The sequence below is a fragment of the Maylandia zebra genome, linkage group LG5 (genome assembly GCF_041146795.1).
Source record: "Maylandia zebra isolate NMK-2024a linkage group LG5, Mzebra_GT3a, whole genome shotgun sequence".
NCBI classification, from domain to species: Eukaryota; Metazoa; Chordata; class Actinopteri; order Cichliformes; family Cichlidae; genus Maylandia; species Maylandia zebra.
This window is the reverse complement of record NC_135171.1, coordinates 29,570,462-29,595,633: the sequence shown is the minus strand read 5'-3', so window position 1 is coordinate 29,595,633 and position 25,172 is coordinate 29,570,462. Positions and strand designations below refer to the sequence as shown.

At 38.6% G+C, this 25,172-nt stretch overlaps 2 protein-coding genes across 3 annotated transcripts in view; one reads left to right on the top strand and one right to left on the bottom strand.

The window, feature by feature from the left end:
- The first annotated feature begins 1,048 nt into the window (after window positions 1-1,048).
- On the top strand, window positions 1,049-6,277 carry abraa (actin binding Rho activating protein a). The gene is made up of 2 exons (XM_004548854.6): window positions 1,049-2,108; window positions 4,571-6,277. The coding sequence occupies exons 1-2, from the start codon at window positions 1,476-1,478 to the stop codon at window positions 5,006-5,008; spliced, it is 1,071 nt and encodes a 356-aa protein (XP_004548911.1). The 5' UTR covers window positions 1,049-1,475; the 3' UTR covers window positions 5,009-6,277.
- A 9,645-nt stretch (window positions 6,278-15,922) lies between these two features.
- Window positions 15,923-25,172, bottom strand: part of rims4 (regulating synaptic membrane exocytosis 4) — a 50,832-nt gene continuing 41,582 nt past the window's right edge. For both annotated transcript variants that reach the window (XM_004548853.4, XM_004548852.4), the window contains exon 6: window positions 15,923-23,132. In XM_004548853.4, the coding sequence (XP_004548910.1) occupies window positions 22,914-23,132 (219 nt within the window). In that variant the 3' untranslated portion in view covers window positions 15,923-22,913. The remainder of the gene's footprint in view (window positions 23,133-25,172) is intronic.

The window sequence follows — 25,172 nt, the reverse complement described above, 5'->3', positions numbered from 1 at the left end:
AAAGACTGCAAGCTTGCACTTGTGCAAATCATTTCAATGATTTTTTTAATCATAAAAGGTATCTGATATTGTACAACAGAGCAATGGGACAGCAGTGCAGAGGCTTCAGAACTTGTCTTTGAATGCTCTAATTTTAAAGATTTCTTCAACTTAGACACAGACACAGATTTTGGACAATTCCCTCACTTACTGAAATTGTTTACAGTAGTATGCACATTTAAGGCACTTCAAATTTCTATCATGTAACATTTAAATCTGAACTCAGGACACCCAGCAAGATTACTCCAATAAACTATCCTGAGCAACAGGGACAGTTGTGAGAACAAGGAGTCCTGTTGATGATGTGGCTTTGGAAGAGTCTTGGTCTGAACATCACGGTGCCACTCTGGGATTACATGAACAGACAGAAAACAGTGAATCAGATTTAACAGCCACAGACCTTAATTAAAATGTAAGCAAGTATACAGAAGATAAAATGGACTGAAGTGTCTTCTCTTTTTAATTTACAAATAGATATGTTTAAACTTTTCACAGAATCCTCACTTCAGTGTCCAAAGTGCTTGTGCCTTATTAGAATCATAACACATCCACTCACATATTCACAGACTCAGAGACTGAAATAGTTACCCACACATGCACAGACACGCAGGCGATCACGCCTATTGCTTCGTATGTACGTGAGCCACCACAAGTGATCTAAGCACATGTTGTCATCTAATAAATTTAGGTAGCATTTGAATGAAAACATGCCTATATATAAACAATAAACTCAGGCACATATATGTGGGGTCACCTATGTATTACTGGCTGACTCAGACCAAAGGCCTGTTTGTGTTGTGCAAGTATGTGTGTGTGATGACAGAAACCACAGAGACACTAAAAATGAAGTGGACACCTGTTCTCTGGATAGCACTGGGAGAAATTCCACTCCACAGTCACAGCGCATGTTTGTGTGTGTGTGTGTGTGTGTTAGAAACAAGTATGGTGACACCGTACTTTTCCTGTCTCACGTGGACTAGATGCCCATCACTTCGTTTATGACCCTTCCCTTTTTAAAGGCCAGTATGGAGCCAGAGGGGCTTCAGCAGGGGATTAAAGTCAAAGTCCTTGCACTCTTCACACCAGCAGCTCACCCACTGACCAACTTATCTGGAAGGGTGTGGATATTTCCGTAAAGATCCATCGTGGCTATAAAGGCTGAGGAACACTGATGATCATTTGGAAAGATTCACTTTACAAGTTTGAAGTCTTTAAGATTTGAGCTGAAACCTTAGGAAGCTGAATCCATTAAGATTCACTTCAGCCTTTTTTAAGCGTTAAGTTAACTCGCTAGAATTTTCACGTGACGAAATTTTTTTTCAAGACTTTTTGGCATCTTAAGCCAATTGACCAAAACTGAAGCTAGAAATAACGACATCACCTGCAAGAGTAGATTATTATACGGGCAATAAAAGTGAATACGTTGGAAATTCACCATGAGTAGCAGTGGGATCGCTACAGTTTCATCCCGGGATCCACAGGCTTTCAAACGGACTGTAAAGAAGATAAAATGTGCTGCTATGGTGGCCAATTTGGCTAAAAGTTGGCAGGGATGGGCTAAAGAACATGCTGGCAAGCAAGAAGCCATGCCAAGTGGCTGGATGCCTTCATCTGTGGAGGAGGAAGATAAAAAAGAACGCAACCATGTTGTTAAACTTACAGTTACCCCACGTGTAATCTTAGCAGATCCCAGTGACAATAGTGAGAATAAGATCAGAACCTGCTCTGTAAACAAGACCGTTCAGCCAAAACGCAGCGAGTGCAGCAGCAGCGATGTAGTTAATGCCATTCGTGGCAAGATGGAGTCAGGTCCTGAGGAGACCAAGCCATTCATGGGCAACGAATCACCAACACGGCGGCGGCAGATGAGGGCACTACAAAGTGGAGAAGGAGGCGGGAGGATACAGAACAGGAAACTAAAGCTCCAGGAGAAGAAGTTGGGGTCAAGAAGCAGCAGCGTGGACACAGATGACAGCGGGTTGGGAGAGGAAAATGGGCTCAGCGACAACAATGAATCTAAAACCGAAAATGGCGAGCTCCAGTCTAAAAAGCAGACCAACAGGCCAAAGGTAGAGTGGCTAATAACAAAGATCTTTAACGATACGTTTAAACAATATCAATATAGTTTTAAAAAAACTGTTAGAAATGTATTCAGGTTTAAAGGTAGATCAATCAACATTTTGATCACATTGACAAATCCATAGAGATTTATCCAAAATTTTAGGTTTTTCTTTAACCCTTAAAACATTCTTCTTCTTACTATTTTGGTTTTATAAAGTGTTGTTTCATCTTTCAATCATTTTAAAAAATATATTTATAGCATGGTTTACGGGAGGAGGAATAAGTGCAAAATAAGTGCAAAATACTAAAATAAAAGAAAAGTAATTGTTGGACTAGCATGACGTGAAACACATTAACATGAATGATAACATAAGTCAGAGACAATTGGATATTTACATAATATCTAACCACAACATCTTTATAAGAGGTTTCTTCAAAATATCTTTAGATACACTTGCATTAGATTTAACTGTCACGTTTCCCTGTACCCAACATTGATATTGTTATTTAAAAAATTTCAAATAATAAGTCAAATAAAAGAGAAGAAAAGCTATTCAGGGATACTTTTTCTTAGTTATTATTATAAAGTGTAGAAAGACACGTGAAAGCACACTGATAGCAGAAAAGCTCCACAACTCTTTATTTTAGAGGTTATTTGTAACTGTCACTGAATGTTTTGGTAATGACAGCCTTACAAAAGAGGCGGAGTATTTTGCAGAGTTTTTGACAAGTCGGCTTTTTACAACTATATTAAATGTCCCCCAGTCAAAGACACAAAGGAGAATAAATTCCCCTAAAATAGAACAAGTCACACAGTGTGAATAAACAAGATTAAGCAGAAGTGCCTTTGATGTCACCTGAAGAAATCCAACTCCCTCATGGACACCAAACATCATAACAGTTACATAACTGCAATACTGAAATCTCTCCCATAAAAGGCAAAGGCTTTTTTAGTGGCCCTCTAGACATGTTAAAGGGGTTGCCAGAGAGCAAGTCCAGATCATAAAACACATGCTGGAATGCAGTGCAGTGGAATATATGTAAATAAATATAGTTACACCCTGACCTTCAGGTGGAACAGTCAGCGAGAGGAAAACAGGGTGAAGGGAGAGAGGTCAATGAAGGACATGAATTCGAGGTAATATGAGACACTGAGAGAGACAGTGCAATTATAATCAAAATATGAAGAAAAATGGTTTCTGAAATTATTTTTGTTTTATTGCTGTGTATTTTTGCTTTGTGTTGTTCAAAAATCCTGTTAAAGCATCAAAGGTGTGCATTATCAAGTTAAACGAGACTTAAGGAATACAGAGAAAAAAGTGATGGGCATACCAAAAAGGTAACACTGCTATTCATAAATCTTTTATCTGCTAGTAAAAAGGCAAAAGAGAAGCTAAAAGAATGTAGAACTGTTGAAAATGGCTGTGTGTGCCGACAGCAAACAACACCTATCAAATTAAACCAGTTTACATGACCCATGATTTATCTGCAAACATATATTAGCATAAAAAGTAACAATAGTAGTAGCACTTTAGTAATAAATGCTAACTAACGTCAGCATATCAGGCGTTAAATGAAAATGAAGTAACCTATCAAAGAAACTAAATTCAGAAAATATTATATGCATGCGTTATTGAATTTCACCGACGCTGCAATTTAAAAGCTCATGGTTAAATATTTCCCTCTAAAATAAACGCGAGTTAAAGTATGCCATTTGCAGTTAATGAAAAAAAAATTGTAAATAAGTGTTTACCACTGCTCAAATCCATGCCAACACTGTTTTATTAGCATAGAGTAAAAACAAATGTTACAAATTCAGATCAGTTCAATTCACAACACGTTAAAGTCTAAGGTGAGACATTAATAGAAAGAAAAATAAGGAATAGCAGCATTATCATCTTGAAAGTTCACAGAGTTTTGTGGAAGGTCCCTCCGTGACACATCTCAAGATTTCATAGATCAAATACCAAAGAGATCTGATGACACTCTTCCGAAGCTCTGGAAAGCTAAGACACATACCAGGGGAATCGGGGTGGAGTGGGGAACTGTGGGGGTGGAAAAAGTTTTTCTGAAAAAAATATACTAAAGAAAGATTAGGACACCCTCTCCTTTGGTTTATATAAGGTTCTCATTTCCAAGTACTCATTTATTTACATCCATGCTTCTTTATTTGCACATGTGCAGTCTCACTGTATTTATCGACAGACTAGGGATCAATTTCACCAACTAAAACATAGTTTTTAAAAGGACTAAGGGTTAATAACTCTACAGATTCCTATAGTGATGAAATACACTGCAGGTTTTTCTTTTGCTTTAAGCTCACCCAGCGCTAAATGAACAATACACAAATGTTTTGACGACCTATGTACTCCTCTTTAATAAATTTCAAAAGACATGTGTTGCTTTGCGCTTTTGTTTCCTTGAAAAGGTTTCAATGGATTTTTCAGTTTTGATTTGAACCTTTCTACAGATTAAAATTGCCACCACGGGTGACATCAGAAGTCGCTGGCAACAGTGGTCCGAACAGCACATTGAAGGCCAGAAGCTCAATCCCTTCAGTGAGGAATTTGACTATGAGTATGCTATGGCCCAGCGCCTCCACAAGGGTGACTCTGGCTATGGACGACCCAAAGAAGGCTCCAAGACAGCAGAGAGGGGAGACAGGGCCCAGAAACACATCTACAGGGAGATGGAGGAGATGGTCTGGATTATAAGAGACATGGGCTTCAAGGATAAAGAGGGTAGAACAATCATAACTTTTGGCCGTCTCTTTGACCGCTACGTGAAAATCTCGGACAAAGTGGTGGGCATTCTGCTTCGCTGCCGCAAACACAAGATGCTGGACTTTGAGGGGGAGATGGTGTGGAAGGGGCAGGATGATGATGTCATTATTACGCTAAAGGATTGAAAAAATATTATGCGTATGCAAACGTACCTATAAATCTCATACATCAGAGCTCCAGTAGAAACAACTACTCATTCTGAGCATGCAATGTCATGTACGTAAGGAAAATGTAGTATCTTTATAATGTTTAAAAATTAAACATGCATACATATCTAATGTTTCATACACACACACACAGACACACACGCTAGAGTCATTAGTTCTTCTCATATACCTGACAGATTATGGGGTGAAGGGAAGCTATCTTTAGCTTGCAAACCATGCTCAACTTGCTAACTATGTTACATGCTAGAAGCCTTAAGAATCCATCGCAATGTCAGTCATGGTAGAAGGCTTTACTGAGTCTCCAACTAAACAAACAAGGACTTTGAGTTAATTTCATCTAATAATTCATGACAGAATTGACAAGGGAAGTTTATGTTCGTTTAGCTAATTTTGCTAAAAACATGCAAGCAGTGGTAGCAACTTACTAGTCTTGTTTATTGTTTGTTTGTTTTCTTAAATAGTTAAAAAGTACTTTAATGAGACCAATGTCTGCGTTTCCTTAGTTTGTTTTTATTTGTTTTGTTTTTCGTCTTCTTTGGAATGACAGTTTAAGACTAAATAGTTAAATTAAGCTAAGCTAACATTTATTTTTATGTAGGAATATGTGACATCTTTAGAAATAGAAATAATGGATATAAATGTACCTTAAACCTCAGTTTTCAACTAAAGTACTTAAAAGCACACTACACCAGTCTTTCTTACAGGACTACAACCATGTTTACTCTGGACCATGCTCACTTTCAAAGATTTAATCTCCAGTAAAATGTTTGGTCAAAATGGCTTTCTTATTTGGTTGACATACACAACAAAAATTAATTGCAAAATAATGTAATTATATTTAGACAAGGGAAAATGACAATAAAAAGAAGCTTACATGCAGTAATGTGAATAATGTGAATGAGTTTGAAAAACTTCTGCATGTTAAGTTTGTGTAAGGCGAGATTTTTTTGAAATAAATCATTTTAGAGCAAACATTTAAATGTTAAAATGGGATCATCTCATATTAAAATTAAATGAAAGAGGTGCTTTAAATGTCAAATGTTTGCTTCTTTCAAAGTGAAAGCGTGGATGTTCTTTATATATGTATTACAAAAACTGTAAGCATTTGTATAATGTGTACAGTTTTTTAGTTAGTTTTTAGTTAATTAGTTTATTTTCAGTATTGTTGTGGTCAGAGTGGTGACACATGCTATGTGGAAGCAAACAAAGAATAAAAATTAAATGCTGCTTTTGTTTTTCTATATATATACTCAAACTGTGTTGCATACTAAGCTTATTTCAGTTTGTTTACTGACTGTGGTGTTGCATTAGGTCACTCTAGCTGACAAGGCTAGTATGTCATTGTTGAGTTGTGTGTTGTATGTTTCTGACAAAAACCTTTTTGCTTGCGTGAAAACAACAGTCTGCAGAGCATAAGCTTTAAGATAAAAGATATATGTTTTACATCAAACTAAAATAATATTTAAAAAATAAATAAACCCAGGCAAACTGGTTAACTGCACTTGAACATCAAATGCAATATCCTACATGATCACCTTAACCCAAGGAGAGAAATTAAATGTTGCATTTAAAGTGGTTATGTTGCGCACAACGGCGCTTTTACAGGGAGTGCAGAATTATTAGGCAAGTTGTATTTTTGAGGAATAATTTTATTATTGAACAACAACCATGTTCTCAATGAACCCAAAAAACTCATTAATATCAAAGCTGAATGTTTTTGGAAGTAGTTTTTAGTTTGTTTTTAGTTTTAGCTATTTTAGGGGGATATCTGTGTGTGCAGGTGACTATTGCTGTGCATAATTATTAGGCAACTTAACAAAAAACAAATATATACCCATTTCAATTATTTATTTTTACCAGTGAAACCAATATAACATCTCCACATTCACAAATATACATTTCTGACATTCAAAAACAAAACAAGAACAAATCAGCGACCAATATAGCCACCTTTCTTTGCAAGGACACTCAAAAGCCTGCCATCCATGGATTCTGTCAGTGTTTTGATCTGTTCACCATCAACATTGCGTGCAGCAGCAACCACAGCCTCCCAGACACTGTTCAGAGAGGTGTACTGTTTTCCCTCCTTGTAAATCTCACATTTGATGATGGACCACAGGTTCTCAATGGGGTTCAGATCAGGTGAACAAGGTGGCCATGTCATTAGTTTTTCTTCTTTTATACCCTTTCTTGCCAGCCACGCTGTGGAGTACTTGGACGCGTGTGATGGAGCATTGTCCTGCATGAAAATCATGTTTTTCTTGAAGGATGCAGACTTCTTCCTGTACCACTGCTTGAATGGTAAATGGCCTGTATTTATATAGCACTTTACTACTCCCTAAGGACCCCAAAGCGCTTTACATATCCAGTCATCCACCCATTCACACACACATTCACACAGTGGTGATGGCAAGTTACATTGTAGCCACAGCCACCCTGGGGCGCACTGACAGAGGCGAGGCTGCCGGACACTGGCGCCACCGGGCCCTCTGACCACCAGGCTACGGGTGAAGTGTCTTGCCCAAGGACACAACGACCGAGACTGTCCGAGCCGGGGCTCGAACCAGCAACCTTCCGATTACAAGGCGAACTCCCAACTCTTGAGCCACAATCGCCCTAGAAGAAGGTGTCTTCCAGAAACTGGCAGTAGGACTGGGAGTTGAGCTTGACTCCATCCTCAACCCGAAAAGGCCCCACAAGCTCATCTTTGATGATACCAGCCCAAACCAGTACTCCACCTCCACCTTGCTGGCGTCTGAGTCGGACTGGAGCTCTCTGCCCTTTACCAATCCAGCCACGGGCCCATCCATCTGGCCCATCAAGACTCACTCTCATTTCATCAGTCCATAAAACCTTAGAAAAACCAGTCTTGAGATATTTCTTGGCCCAGTCTTGACGTTTCAGCTTGTGTGTCTTGTTCAGTGGTGGTCGTCTTTCAGCCTTTCTTACCTTGGCCATGTCTCTGAGTATTGCACACCTTGTGCTTTTGGGCACTCCAGTGATGTTGCAGCTCTGAAATATGGCCAAACTGGTGGCAAGTGGCATCTTGGCAGCTGCACGCTTGACTTTTCTCAGTTCATGGGCAGTTATTTGGTGCCTTGGTTTTTCCACACACTTCTTGCGACCCTGTTGACTATTTTGAATGAAACGCTTGATTGTTCGATGATCACGCTTCAGAAGCTTTGCAATTTTGAGACTGCTGCATCCCTCTGCAAGATATCTCACTATTTTTGACTTTTCTGAGCCTGTCAAGTCCTTCTTTTGACCCATTTTGCCAAAGGAAAGGACGTTGCCTAATAATTATGCACACCTGATATAGGGTGTTGATGTCATTAGACCACACCCCTTCTCATTACAGCGATGCACATCACCTAATATGCTTAATTGGTAGTAGGCTTTCGAGCCTATACAGCTTGGAGTAAGACAACATGCATGGAGAGAAGGAAGTGGACAAAATACTCATTTGCCTAATAATTCTGCACTCCCTGTATATGTGCATTTACCTTCTATAATTTCATCAGGAACTGAACAATTATTTAACATTTAGAAGTTATTTATACAAAATTTTGTTCTTGTAAGTAAGAACTTGAATGTCTACGTGTTGAAGAGTTATCTAAGGTATCTAAATGAACTTTTATTACCACTTAGTCAGACATACACATTGCATGCACAATCACCTGTCAAAACTGATAATAACTTATCAAAAAGGTTCCTTACTTTCTCTTGGGAAACATTTTGGGGTTTTGCAATACAAAACAGACACATTCTCTTGCATCGGACTTTCAGAGTGAAATAAAATGACACACGCTTTTTGGTACCGAACCAAACAGGCTAGTCACCACAGCAGCCTTAATACTGAATACAAGCTGGAGGCCAGATGATATTTTCTTTTTAGGATGTTTTTGATATATAGAAAGTTGTATGGCATCAAATGCTACAGATATAGTTATACTATAGACTACCACTGTTACACAGGAAAATAAATTAATAAAACATGACAATACTTGGCAGGCTTATAAGCTTGTGTCAGTATTGACATTTATAACATGTGTGAGTTTATAACTGCTACAAAAGTTACAAAAGTTCCTTTTGTAGAAGTTCATGGCAAAGCCCACACTTGCTGATTTTGTAGTGAGACAATTTTAAGCCCCTCTGGACTTTGGTTTTGAAGTGCTCACTTTATAATTGTTTTTTCATAGCCTTGTCTTGATTGAAAAATACTTATCCAGTCTTTAAGTCTAACATCATTAGCTGTGTCTGGGTCCAAACTCCGCTGCAGGTCCATAAGCCAAACGATCACAGCGGCATCACTGAGAGTTAAGTGTCTAAATTCTTTCATCTGTAATAAAATGATCAGTGTGGCTGCTCTACCAGGTGTAACAATTAAGTTAAACATCCAGGCATCCATGAAAACGGAATTTATTAAACTGAACGCAGTTAGAAGTTAGCAAGGAGTTAGCTCGCTAGTTTCCATCTAAATATAATATAGCCTGTCCTGACAGAGAGGTTTCTGAAACAAATTAAGACGTACAGCTCTGCTATCACTTCCGACATAAATGAAGACAGGAAAGTAAATAGCAGTGGCGTTTGTAGGGTTACTTTAGTTTGGCTAGCTGATATATAATGATGTGCTACGTGATCGCTAGTGACACAGCTATGTTAGCATAATATAAACAGTGAAGGTGGAGGATGAACGCTAATTTCTTTCCACTCAATAAAAGTTGCTGTGAGGATTCTCGATGGTCAGGGACAAATGTAATCGCATGGCACGATGCTGTAAACGGACCGAACTTAAGTCAGGAGAACAACTGAGATAATTCATCCACAATCCGAGGTTATTCATTAATATACTGCTGCATGAGCTGGGCTGTAGTTGCGTCGTAAGGTTTTAAAAACCGAGCTTTAAAATAAATAGCGGTAATAAAAACCGAGAGAGGGCGACAGTGATCACTGACTGTTTTTAGGGGCTTTTTGAGAATAAACAGAACCAGATACATTCAGAACCAGAGAGACATTCGGGACTGCAATCTCCTCTGCTTCACCGAGACATGGCTGAACCCAGCGGTGCCGGACCACGCCATTCAGCCGGCCGAGTTCTTCTCGGTTCACCGCATGGACAGGACACGGGACTCGGGGAAGTCAAGGGGAGGCGGCGTGTGTTTAATGGTGAACAACAACTGGTGCAACAGTGCGAACGTTGTTCCTCTCACACGCTCCTGCACACCAAATCTGGAACTACTGTCCATCATGTGTCGTCCTTTTTATCTACCTCGGGAATTTACATCGGTCATTGTAAGTGCCGTTTATATTCCACCACAAGCGGACACGGTCACCGCCTTATGCGAGCTGCATGAGGCACTCACACAGCACCAGACACAACACCGGGACGCTGCGCTTATTGTGACGGGGGACTTTAATAGCGCCAACCTCAAACGCGCAGCGCCGAACTTTTATCAACACATCACCTGCCACACCAGGGGTGAAAGGACACTGGACCACTGCTACACTACGGTCAAGGACGGCTACAAGGCACAATCCCGCCCCCCGTTTGGCAAATCTGATCACGCCGCCATCTTCCTCATGCCAAAATACAAACAAAGGCTGAAACAGGAAGTTCCGGTTCAGAGGAAGGTCGCGCGCTGGACGGATCAATCGGTGGCCGCGTTACAGGACGCACTCGATGACGCAGACTGGGGCATGTTCAGAAACAGCTCCGACGATGACGTCAACGTGTTTACGGAAGCGGTTGTGGGATTCATCGGGAAACTAGCGGATGATACCGTGGAGACAAAGACTATCACAACGTTTCCCAACCAGAAGCCGTGGGTGGATAAAACCATCCGCGACGCTCTGAGATCCCGCACCGCTGCCTACAACACGGGACTCATGACGGGGGACATGGACCCGTACAAAGCCGCGTCATATAATGTGCGGAGGGCGGTGAAAGAGGCGAAGCAGCGCTACGGGAGGAAACTAGAGTCACAACTCCAACAGAGTGACTCTAGGAGCCTGTGGCGGGGACTAAGGACAATAACGGACTATAAAGCACCAACAACCGGTATGACGAACGCGGCCGTGACTCTGGCAGACGAGCTGAACACTTTCTATGCTCGCTTCGAGGCTGCAGCTAAGGTCTCCAACAATGCTAGTGTTAGCGGCGCTAACGGCTGCAGACAGGAAGATACTGCCAGCACCGGAAACGTGCTCGTCATCTCCGAGCATGAAGTAAGGAGAGCCTTCAAAAGAGTGAACACCAGGAAAGCAGCAGGACCAGACGGCATCCCAGGTCGTATCCTAAGAGACTGCGCATACCAGCTAGCTCCTGTGTTCACTGAGATATTCAACATCTCTTTATCTCAGTCGGTGATCCCCACATGCTTCAAAGAGTCCATCATTGTTCCTGTCCCGAAGAAACCCCACCCTGCTTCTCTCAATGACTATCGCCCTGTAGCCCTCACCTCAGTAGTGATGAAGTGCTTTGAACGCCTGGTCAGAGACTTCATCATTTCTTCACTACCAGACACACTGGACCCACTACAGTTCGCTTACCGTCCAAATCGTTCCACAGACGATGCCATCTCTCATCTCCTCCACACATCACTCACTCACTTGGACACTAGAAGGGGGAATTATGTTAAAATGCTCTTCATAGACTACAGCTCTGCATTTAACACCATAATTCCCTCCACACTCACCACCAAGCTGGAGCATCTGGGACTCAGCTCATCTATGTGTCAGTGGATCTCCAACTTCCTAACTGGCAGACCACAGGCAGTAAGGATGGGCGGACATGTCTCAGCCTCCACCACTCTCAGCACTGGAGCCCCCCAGGGGTGTGTTCTGAGCCCCCTGCTGTACTCTTTGTACACATATGACTGCGTGGCCACTACCAGCTCCACCACCATCATCAAGTTTGCTGACGACACCGTCGTGGTGGGCCTGATCTCTGATAACAACGAGACGGCCTACCTGAAGGAGATTAGGAATCTGGAGAACTGGTGCCAGAGGAACAACCTCCTTCTAAACGTCAGTAAGACAAAGGAGCTGATAGTGGACTTCAGCACTAAGCAGGAGAGGAACTACCAGACCCCTGTCATCAACGAGTGCCCAGTGGAGAGAGTGGACAGCTTCAAATACCTCGGAGTTCACATCACGCAGGACCTGTCATGGTCCTGTCACATCAACACCGTGGTGAAAAAGGCCCGACAGCGTCTCTACCACCTCAGACGCTTGAGAGACTTCCAACTGCCCTCCAAGGTGCTCAGGAACTTTTACTCGTGCACCATAGAGAGCATCCTGGCGGGAAACATCTTAACCTGGTTCGGGAACAGCACCATGCAGGACAGACGAGCTCTACAGAGGGTTGTGCGGTCAGCTGAGCGCACCATCCGCTCCGAGCTCCCTGACCTGCACTCAATCTACAGCAGGCGGTGCTGGACCAAGGCCAGGAAGATCGTGAAGGACCTCAGCCATCCCAACAACAGACTGTTCTCTCTGTTGAGGTCAGGAAAGCGATTCCGCTCCCTGAAGACCAACACAGAGAGACTGAGGAGGAGCTTCTTCCCGCAGGCGATACGGTCTCTCAATCACACCACCACACAGTACTGACCCACACATACAGTTCTTACACACACACTGGACTTTCTGGACTTTGGTTTTGCACAACACTGGTCACTATATTCTTCATTTCCGGTTAATGCTTGTACAGCTGCTGTTATTGTGTATATATTTATTTATATTTAGATTTCTTCATACATTCTTATATAGTTCTATATTGTGTATTGTGTATTTTGTTGTACAGTTATTTAATTTTCAACTTTAATTTATATATTTATCTTTATCTTATTCTTCCCAGTTAAATTTACCCTTCATTCTAATTTGTGTTGTACAGTTATTTCATTTTTAACCTTAATTTATATTTTATTCCTTCCTAGTTAAATTTACCCTTTTTAATTTTTCATATTTATTTCCTATCTTATTCATAGCCTTTTCCTTTTTTGTTTTCTTTAGGTCACGAGCAGTTGTCCAAGCATTTCACTACATATCGTACTGTGTATGACTGTGTACGTGACAAATAAAATTTGAATTTATTTATTTATTTATTTATACAAAGCATTAAAACATGTTAAAAACACAAAGATTGGGCCCAGAAGCAGGATTCATCACGTCATCACTTAAAGACCAGATAGTCTGTGATGTTACATGACTGTTTGGTCATCCTACTTAGGCTTTCTAACAAGTTTGTGTTTTTTGATATTATTTTGTTATTAATTGAAACAAAATGAAACAAAATTCACTTTTAGTAAGAGTACGAAATGGTCAGTTCCCCATGAGGAAGTTACCAATCTTACCAGTGAATACACTCATTTAACTTATATCCATTAAATAGGTTTTATAAGTCTGTGCACATAGACTGAACTTTATATTACTTCCAAATCACAACTATTTAATAACAAAGGTTGATAAAAAAAACAACAACACAGATATTTACTATAAAAATATAGTCTATATTATTTGCTCTGAAAGAGAGAGCCTTAGATTACCATTTGCAAAGCAATCTCTATTTGCTTACTTTATTTATAGTTCACAGTCTTTTCCTAACATAACTTTGTCAATATGAGGCAGGAAAGGATATCCCATGGAAGACAGAAAAGCAGAAATGAGGTAGTAAAAAAGAGAATTGGGGGCATTTAAACCAAAATTACTTACAAAAACCAAAAAGTTAATGGAAGCAAAAAGTAACACAAGGAGACAAGTCGAAATTAATTTTTTTGTAATTTTGATCGAGAAGCAGTCCCTGAATCTGTTACATTACACAACAGTGATGTGAGAGGAGGTGCCAGAGTAAGTCGAAGGAGCGTCTTGTTCAACGGCCAGTTCCTTCCTGTACAGAATCAATGTTTTACTCATATGAAACATGTTGTTTTTGTTTGGATCTGTAATTTCCCGCATGGACAGAATGATTTATGTCTCAATTTACATTTGCACCATCAGAGGCCCCCTGCTGGTTCATCCCATTTTAGTGTGTGAGTTTAATTTCCTGTCTTTGCAATGCAAGTCACACTTACTGTACACTTGCATGCACAAACGTGTGTCTGTGTCTTTTTCTTTCTGTCACTCTGCGCATGTGCATGCAAGTCATGCCTTTGCGTGTGTGTGCGAGGGTGCCTGCCTAGAATGACCTGCCTTCCTGTCACGCAACTGCTTTGTGTGTGCATTACAGAGAGAAAGAGACTGCAAGAGAGAGAAAAAAGGAAAGAGAGACATTAATATAAGCTGATCAGTTTGTTCACCAGGGAGTCTGGACATCTGCCAGGGACAGGGAACGACAGGGAAAATAGTGATAGAGGAAATACGAGATTAAAAGACACAATGAAAGAGTAAAAAAGGAAACAAGTTAGAAAATATAGTAGATGTAAGTAAAAGATGAGAACTAGAGAAAAAGAGAATATATATATATGGAGAGACAGACAGACTAAAGCTTCAGACTTGGTCATCCTTAGCGACTCTATCTAGCAAAATGAATCCTTCCTCCCTTCTGTTTTATCTCCAACTCATTCTCATCTCATTCTCTTCGTCTACATTTTACTTATTTTTTTCTTCTATTGTGTCTTTCTCTGTATTTCTGTTTTCCCTTCTCAAGTCTTCACAGAAAATCTTCCCAGGAGCTTTAGTTGATGATCAGTCTACAGTGATGATAACAGAGCACCAATAATTCCTAACTGCACACACACACCCACACACACATTGCATTTACAGGTAGAGATCTACATAGTCACCACCACCCCCCAAAAATACATAAAATAAATAAATAAATAAATACATTGCATTCCTGATGTAGCACATATGATACAAATTTAAAGTCAAATATGCAAATTCTTTTTTTTTCATCAGATGGGTGACTAAACACTTAATTTTTTAAAGAAATCTGAATTTTCTGGCAATTATTTTATGGTTCAGGCTTTAAGGGAAGTAAAAGCATGGAAACCTACATGAGGCCCTAACCTTCAAAATAAAGTGTTTTCGAAGAGGGACAGGAGCAAAATCACACAGGCAGAGAGGCAGAAAGGAACCAAGAACTTGCAGTTACTAAAAACCTAAGCATTAATGTCACTCAGCACAGAGAAAGATAACTAATAACTAATAATAAAATCATATACATTGACAAGAACCAACACCACCAAGTTCAAGGTCACTGTGGATTTATGTTTTATAAAATAGTTATCAATAAAGTCACGATGAATGGCTAAAAGGGCTCCATAAAGGCACAGAATGTCAAATAGAGTGACATAAACCAACAACAGGTGAAATAATGATTACTGATGTTGAATGATGCAGATTACTTATCAAATGACATATAGGTTACAATTAAGTGCTTAGTCTGTGACCTCGAAGTGTCTTTTGTTGTAAAGCTGTAGTCCTCTGTCCATCCAAACCAGACTCTCACCCTTATGTAGCTTGTCAGTGTTATGTTGCTTATGGGCTAACTGTGCCCCCTTCTGAAAAATAAAAATTCAAGTATAATTCAAAAGTACTTCTTAGCTGGTATGACAAGTATGTGTCTGATTGTCTCCCTTTGAGTGGATGTGACATTCCTTTTCCAGGATTTTGATGTATTTGTTTTTTTCTTTCTAACAGGGATGATGTGCATTAATAAACATTGCAGTAAATGTCCCAGAGTTAACCATAGGCTTGTTTTCTTCTGTAGCGCTTGGCCAGATCTTAAAAAGGCTGTTTAAAAATAAAGCAATATAATATCGACATTGTACAAATAATCAATAAGCAATGTTTTGTAAGCATAGAACGTCTTTCTGCTGCTTTTTATATGACCACCTTAAATTAAACAAATAGATAAAAAAAACAGATAAAGCATTTAATGATGGAGTTAAACTATTTTATTGACAGCTGGAATAGAATAACAATACACCAAATTGTGCATTTACTCAACAATATAACGGTTTCCCAAAGAATCTGCAAATATATGTGTTTTAAATGACAGCGCAGTGACTAAAACTAAAGTTACAACATTTTGTCACTCTTCTGATAACATTCAGGACTTCAAGTCAGTAAAACATGAGCAACAAATGGAAAGCAATGCATATGGACTTTTGCAGCTTTTTTGTACTTTAATGCTAACGATTGTTAATGCTATTCTACTGGAATAAAGTAAATAAAAAAAATGCAATATACTTACAAATCAGTATTTCAAATATTTAAACAGATTGGCAATTCTTAAAATATGGCGTTTAAACAGATACCTGGCAAAATACCTTACTGTTACTGCTGTTAATGTTCTAGTAGCAAAAATTGCAAGTGCAACAATAAAGACAATGAAGAAAGAAAATGGATAGGTTTATTTATCTAATGAAAGTATAGCTGACAAAAACAATTTTTCCCTGGATAAATGCTCATCACTAAGGAAAACTTTTCCAGTAACATTGCTTCCAGACGTTGCCCATATTACATGTCCTTGAAAACATAAGAAGGCCTGTAAAACTGTTTTATACTACGCATCTTAAAACCAAAACATCGCCTTCCCTTATTATGTTAGGGGTCTTGGGAATATGTATGGTTTAGACAATTCTCATATGCCTTTAGAAGACATCACCACATGATTTAAAGAATAGAATTTAAGGCTGTGAATTTTTTAATATGATGGCTTTGTATCACTGAGGAAATAAAACAACCATGTTTGCAAAACAGTGAGTTAAGACTTGTGTAGAACTGAATGACTGAGATATAATCTAGAAAGATGAGAGCTAAATCTACACCAAACAGTCATAAAATAAAAACAGTAACAACAAAATAGAACAAAAAAAAAAGCAAAACAAAACCAAAAGAAAAGAAAAAAACAAAGTTATGATTTCTCATGGCACTTTGATTCTCACTTGGTTCACCGAACTGTGTAATGTATTAAGTCATGGTAATATGAAATGCTTTGAACGCGATAATCTACCAGATGGTGTGTGAGGGAAAACATTTATGAGGGTTAGTTTTGGGCTGTGAGGCAGTTGGGGGCTCTAAGAAGGAAAGAAATAAAGCTTGTGGATCGCTGTCTCTGCAGCACAGCGGACTGGAGGAGATGTGCTGCTTTTGGGATCCACCAGCCACTGTTTCATAATAGCCACAGAGGAGCAGCATCTTCCCTTTCATCCACCCACTCATCCACCTCTTCCCTGTGAGAGAACATAATTTGATATGTCAAGAAACATACACACTGTCACTCTAAAGAAAACGATTCAAGGAGTGCTTGCTTTCTTTCTAATGAGTAAAATCTCATGTACTTCAGAGGGGAAAGATATGGCTGATTTTAGCAGATAACAGAAATTTTTTTCTTTTCTTCTTCAAAGGTAAATCTTTCCAGTGTCACTTTTAGGTTGATCTGCAAAAACAGACACAGACTTAACCCATTGTACACCAAGGTTAGCTCGGTGTTTTATTGACTACTACATGAAAAAGTAGTTCTCCAGTTTACACATATTGAAGCTATTTGCTGACATTTAAACACAAACTACATAATCTCTGTCAAAATGGGGCAAAACATTAACTATCTTTTGGCCTATTTTAATTTACAATTTAAGTAAGAGATATTTGTCATTATTAAGGATGTTTTGTTTACCTCAAAATTTTGGAGGATTCCCCTGAGGTCATAAACCCTAGGCATATACGTTTTATCACTACAACTTGGTGTTGGGCCTAAAAGACTTTTGGCATAGTGGTCATTTATCGCTGACACAGCACACTTAACCACACCAGACTAGCATTCTGTGCTGAGTCTTTAGAAAGTATGCATTTTTCTGACAGTCCAAAATATCCCCAAATGAATTGTATTATTGAATGTACTTAATATTCAGTGCCACAAGCTGTGCTTGTACATTATATCATCACTAATCTTATCAGCTGCTTAGCAGCAGAAAGTCTGGCCTGCCAGGAAGCATAATATTCATATTTGACTATTTTATTTTAAAGAATGTGATTTTTTTTAAGAATTTGATTTTCAACTGTCTCGACATATCTGCTCTTCATTGATTTATTTTTAAAGTTAATATAAATAAAGACCGAAGGAGCACATGACTCATCTTAATATACTACTGTTTGCTATAACCAGGTGAATGGCAGTTTATAATGTGTAAAAGCCAGCAGCAGCCAAAGGAGCAGGTATGTAAAAATTACACCCTAAAAAATATGAGCAAAAACACACAAGAAGCTTAATACATGTAACAAAATCGTTCCCCTACAGTTTTCTTCATTTCTTGGGCATTGGTCCCAAATGGCACCATGTATACAATCAAGTACCACTAATATATAAAAAGTAAGGTCTGGTTTTGCAGAATTACAACCTTAACAGTGTAAAAGGACCTCGGCAAGATAGGATTAGTGGGGGCTTTTTGTTTTGTTTAAACACCTCATTTGAAACATAAAAGTAAAACGAGGTGCATCCAAACATCAACAGATAAACAACAGCACAGTTTAGAAAATATGTTTTGATAAGAAATGGGTCAAAATGGTTGAATCTATCCTGTAAAATATGTTTTTATTGTTTTATTATTAGTAGTTTTTTTGCTCAATTTGTTCATTTGTTCAGTATATCAGAAATTCATTAAGAACATATGCACAGATTTCTATTTCCATAGATGACACTAAAGTTGTTTTAAATAATGGATTGAAATGTCTTTTTCTCTCTTTTCTTGCCCTGCGTTGATCACTTAGTGTGCCAATTCTCATTCCTTAGCCCTGGCAAAAATGTGTATTGTGTGTTTAAGGCCTCTACTTACATTACAATTGATAGAAGTACACAATTAACATCCAAGTGGCAGACACAATCAAAACATGGAGGAATGCAAAAACATACATTTTTGGTCCTGAACATGTCAACAATAACATTAACAGACTTCATCAGGTCAATCATTTTGCCTTCAAAATTACACAGTGTCACTGACTAACTCAAAGTGATGAAGGCGAATCATTGCATGAGAAAATTTACACAATGATTATTAACAGTTACTCTTAATCCTGGTAAGAAGGCTGGCATATAAACTGTCTCTCAGACACTTACAGAATTATTATTATTATTATTAACAATATTATTATTAATATTAATATTATTCGAATAATAAATCATACCCCAAATTCACACAAATGACTGCATCTGTAGACGTCATAAAAACCCCATTATTTCCTGCATGCATCGCACACTACTGCTGTCATGTTTCTCCACTGGAGAGGGGAAATTTTGGGAAACTTGTTTAAAGTTTAATATGGTACAGTTAACAATTGTCTCTTTGATAAATGCTTTATAAACATCTGTTCCTTTATGTTGCACAGGGAGCGGCTGCAGGTTAGAGATAGAGAGGTGGGAAACTTCAGTGATGTTTTTTTACATCACTCCTGGCTGCCATTAGATAAATCTAAATCATTTGGATGCATGTATCCTGCTTATGGCTTGGTGAACGACTGAATCCCAGTTTTGTGAAACTGGCTTTCATTGAATCAAAACTGGGAAAACAACCCATTACCCATCAAATATCTAATCTAATCTCTGTTTTGGCACAAAAAGCACTAATACAAACACATTCCTTGAGTGAAAGTAAGGGGAGTTCATTATTTTATATCTAATTATATATTAATTTTATATATTTGTATATATGTATGTATGGTACATACAGAGTTCTAACACTTTTTTACAGATATAAGACACTACATGACAGTTTTGTTGAAAAAACATTGAAAAAAATAAAATGACATTTTTCTGGAAGTGATTTTCAGTTTCTGCATTCAATGTCATTTGTCTGCACATGCAACAAATGGACACGTTAAGACATTTTTTTTCAAAGTAAAAGTTTGGAATTGCACATTTAAAAAAAAAAAGTCCCTTTATGCCTCATGATGAATTCAATTGTTTTGTTTTCAATGATGAATCTTACCACAGCGAAAATCACTACTTACTCATGTCATTTTTCTGTCAAGTAACAGACAAATACAGTGAGTGGATGCTTTCTGATTATTGCTTTACAGAATTTTGTTAAACAGTTTGGAACTAAATGCAGCATTAATATCCCTGCAACACTGCTACTGGCAAAAGAGAGGCAATTTTAGAGGCCCCTTTTTAGAGTAAAATTGCTCCAAATTGGGTGATTTGATTAAATTAAAAGCAGATTTAATAAAAATTTGGTTCTGAAATTTTCATTCAAAGTAAAAAAAACCCAAAAACAATAAATTAATTAATGAAATAAACTGGCTTAAAATCTTCATATTAGAATGTTTTATTAATTTAGAAAAAAAACAATTAGTCACCTTTATCATTATCTAAATACATTTGCTACATATTTTGACCCCCACTATCATTGGGTCTTAACCCAATGTACTGTATTTCACTAGTCTTCCTGCTGTGTAGCATGTAGTTCATGCTTAGTCTTATCAAGTTGTTTGTTAATTAGAAGTTTAAATTAGTCATGCGAATGCTACCAGCTAATGCTACAATCTTACAGTAACTAACAAGAATATCACTTCCCTCTTTCAGAGCTTTGACATTAACCACCTCAGCCATGATAAGTTAACTTTGGCTCACTCCAGAAGACACTAACAATATTTACACATAAAAAGACATTAAGAATCATAAAGTGCCCAAATGAAATACATATGCTTTTGCGTTTCAATAAACTATGAATTTCTCTACAGTGTGCACATTGTGTTTCCTTTAATTCCACCTATTTTTGTGTCCTTTTCTGAAGTCCACAAAACCTGACGCCAGTCCACTCAGATCCTTTGTTTGGATGATGCAAAGTACATTTCATGCTTCCTTCCTCTCTTTCCTTTTTTCCTCTGTACTGAGTGGTAGCATGGCTAATCACCAGGTGCCTTGACGTTCTGTGGATTAGGACTGTAATTTAGAATAAAGGGGGTGATTCTCTGCACAGCCTGAATGTTGCTGTCAGATGTTATAAGTGGTTGTTTTTGTGCCTCCCTCATAATGGCACATGCCGCAAGGTAATTGAAGAAAAGGAAGAAGAAGACACTTGCTGGTAAAAATTGGCACAGTATAAACTGTTATTAGAGAACTGTTAGCCAACGCTTTAAAAATAGCGGGGAGGAATCTATTTCTACAGTATTAGCTAAAAAGAAACTACACTTAAACTGGGATGTACAGCAATGTGTTAAGTCAGTGACGTCAGATTGCTATTGCATTTGCTTGTTGTTTGTCAGTGCTACAGCTCAGATACAAAACTACCTCCTGTATTCCATGTGAATGTGGAATGTGAAAACTATATTAAACTAAATAAGAGTAAAACACCTTCAACATGAGCCCATTAAACCCTGGTTGTTTCTTGCCAGGCGGATGTAGACGGTGTCCTCATAAAGGTTAACATAATTTAATCATGCTAAGATCATGCATTTATGGTTATTTGGTTTGAATTCTAATTCTAATCTAATACGATATAATGCATGCATAAAATCCAATTTAGTGTGGTTGTGAAACTATCAAACTAGCATTTTCATAACGATATTCAAGAGGAAGGAGTCAAATGTTTTCACATATCACACCGCCTGAAGTGATTCAGGTTGGTGGACTTTGATTACATCTGGTGCCATACTCTGGAAATCTCTAATTGAACATAATCGGTGTGCTGTTGATTCAAGAAACACCCAGCTATTTTTTTTAAACCCAAAGGATACATGTTTTTATGTGCTTGATTCCAAACACAACAGTAACTGATGTGATTGAAAAGCACCTTCCAAAAATGGTGACAAAACAATCTGCAAAATCAGCTAATACCAAGATTCATTGCAATTTAAAAAGTACATGCTTTGGGGTTATAATGAGACACGTTTTTTTTTTAAACTCATAATGTGGTAGTTCTTCTTCTAAGCCATATAAATTCACTCTTTGACCACTTTATACCTTGTATTCCAGGTAAATGTAGTTAACAGGAGAGAAAGCCAGGACTAGCCCTGACCCACAAAATCAGTTCCAAATCTTCATCCTTCCAGTAGATGATGGGGGTTTCATTCATATTTCTACCTCTCAGATTCTCTACATTTTACCAAATAAAGTGAACAATGATGGGCCAAACCTGTGACACAAGAAATGTAATACAGGTCAAGTGCTAAAAACCAGGTAATGTCTTGGTCAGTTACAACACTTAACTTTATATATTCTTTGAAAGCCTCTCAAGTTGCTATGCACACATTCATTCGCCATCAATGCTCCCTCAAAATGAGATGGTGGTTTGTCAAACAATTTGAGGACAGTCTCACTTTCTCCTAGGACTCGTGGGTAGACAATAACACTCAGAAGCTGCCCAGCCCCTTAATGAAGACACAGAAAGACAACAAGCAGTCCTGGGATGGGGAATTGAATGTAGGCTGTAAAGAAGGGCTGTAGCTGAAGCGAGCTGAGCCTGGAGTCTATCGTGGTCCCAATAGGATGTAATCAATGTCGGCAACCAAACCCTTCTTTGAAGTATCCTCATTAAGAAGGTTTTTGTTTTTTCTTTATAGAGCTCTGAAGAGAAAAAAAAATTCCGGGGGGCGGTCGGTTGCAACAACAAAAGAAATGTACTTCCCATGAGTCTCGGGAAATAGTCTGATACAATATCAAAGAATTATAACACATTTCCAATGAGAACCAGCATGACCAACTGGTTTGTAAATTGATTTCCAAATTAGGGAAGTGATTCATTCCCCAGTGTAGCTGGGCCTGTCGAAGTAGCCTTGAGTGAGATACTTTACATCTACCTGCTCCAGGGACAGCACTGCCTGGCTGACCCAGGTGCAGCAATGCAGGGTTTACAAAAACTCTGTACTTGGTTGAAGCAATGGAAACTTAGCCGCAACATCAAAACTATACATTTCTGCGTGAGTCTTATGATCGCTCACAACAGGGCCCAATGGTGCTCTCCAATGACATCTGGGATGAATGGCGGATGAGCGGTGCCATTGTTGGATCCACCATGGAGGAGGTAGGGAAAAGCTTGTACCAGCCGATAACCATTGTGCTGAGGTCCAGCTCCTCCAGTAGGATTCGAGCTACACCCATGAAGCATTTGCGGTCCATCCGTCCATAGTTGCCCCAAACAATAACCTGTGGAAGAGAGTCGTAATATAGAGTTAGAAGGTAAGACTCTAAAATATACTAAAATATATTCCTATAATAAAAACCAGAATGTTTATTTCCTGCATTTGTAATTACATATAGACTCAGGAAGGGATAGAATGCATGTTTACAGAGCCTACTTCAAGACTGAAAACAAAATAAAGGAATAAGGTTAATAAGTTGCCTTGCTCATCTGTACTAAACCCATCAGTCTTGATAGTTATTCTCTCTGGTACAGCAGCAGAGAGAAGAGTTAGGTGTCAATAAAACTAAATAAAGAGGTGCTGTGCACGAGAGAGAGGGATGATGGTAGTGTTTGGAATCCTGTGTGTGTTTGTACTTTTGTTGTCCTCTGCCTCCTGACATCCTGATAACATCAGGACTCATCTCAGACCACCCAGCAGCTTGTCAAGGAGTGGACAAAATAATCAATATCCTTCAGCAAATGTGTCCACTCATGTTTTGGTCTTGTGTGTCTGTACATCCCAGCACACTGATTTCCTTGATATATGTTAGTGTGTGTCTGCAAGTGATTTCCACAGAGACTCAATGGTCAAATCTATTTCAACCTAGTCTTCTGCTTTTCAAAGAAGGATAATCTATTTCTTTTTCTGATTTTTCTTCAAAAAAGATCTTAACCTTAACCTCTACAAATTAGGAAAGAGACATTGGTAATGGGAGAAGTGAGAGTTAAAACAGCAGAAACCAGTTGTTTGTTAGCTATGGAGGATGACATCTGCAGTGTCCAAGATCCAAAGTTTGCACTCTCTAGGAATAAGAGAAATGCTCGGAGAACAAGGCAGAATCAGTGCTAGATCTCATTAATGTTTCTGGGCCCGAATGGGAGCAAATCCCTCCAGTGGGAAGCTTTCTTAGGCAGCGTAAACAGAAAGATTAATACCCATTATTTTGGAATAACCACTAAGTTTAATAACTGTTTGAGGGTCGTGTCAGAAGAGATTAGGTTAAGACAGGCTGAATTTGAACACTGATGCCAGGTTGACGTTGATCTATAAGCAATGGCACTGGACAGAATTACCTCACCTTGTTAAGTAAGGGTATGTTACAATAAATATTTACATGTCTGTGGTCTAGCATATAAAAGTCACATATAACCTAGTGAGATTATTCCAAATAGCCAGCATGTCATTTTCTAATCCGCTGACAGTTTGACAGCAGAACCTCCCCCTAGTTTGAAGAGACAGCTTAATAATAAATGATTGAAAAGAGTCAGATAAAAGACACATACTGGAAACATACACAAAGTAAACCCTGGATCTGTTTTTAATAATAATCAAAGAAAGAAGAAAATAACTGTAGTATAAATTTAGGAATTCAGTAACAGCTGCCACTCATTTTTGTTGTTTTGTTGTTTATTGACACCGAGTAAAACATCATCTGCCTTTAACGACTTCATTTCAGATTCCAAAATGCTTGTTGTGTTGCATCCTCTGCTTCCGGTTGTATTCTGTGTTATTTTACTTTGTGCCTTGTTGTGAACATTAGTTCATCGTGGCTTTCTGTGCTGTGCATCACCTCATTGTTTCCCTTTTACATTACTGTCTTGAGTCTATTCCCCCTCAGCCTTCTTCCTTGTAATACCCTCATGTTTCTGAGTCTCCCTGGTTGTTTTCTCCTCCTGACTATATCTTTTCTTGAGCTCATTGCTTTCAATTTTTTTCACCATGTTGGACTCATCTACCTCACTGTGCAGTGTTTTATATTAGTATCACTGTAAATAAATAAAGCACAATTTCATTCTGTCACCCACGCAGGCCCTTGGTGTTCACTTCAAGTTATTTTTGGCAGTGTGACAAATGAAGTCTCATTTTAGTTAATTAACAAATCATTATAAAGTGATCATGCAGGGTGGTACTCTATTTAACAACTTTTATGCCCACCCCCTAACCATGAATTTGGTGAATCATTACACACTTTGTCGTCATGCGCCATATAAAATCTTAATTTACCCCTTATAGCCATGCCTCATTTATAAAATGTTCAGAATGGGGACATGGGAGAATGTTT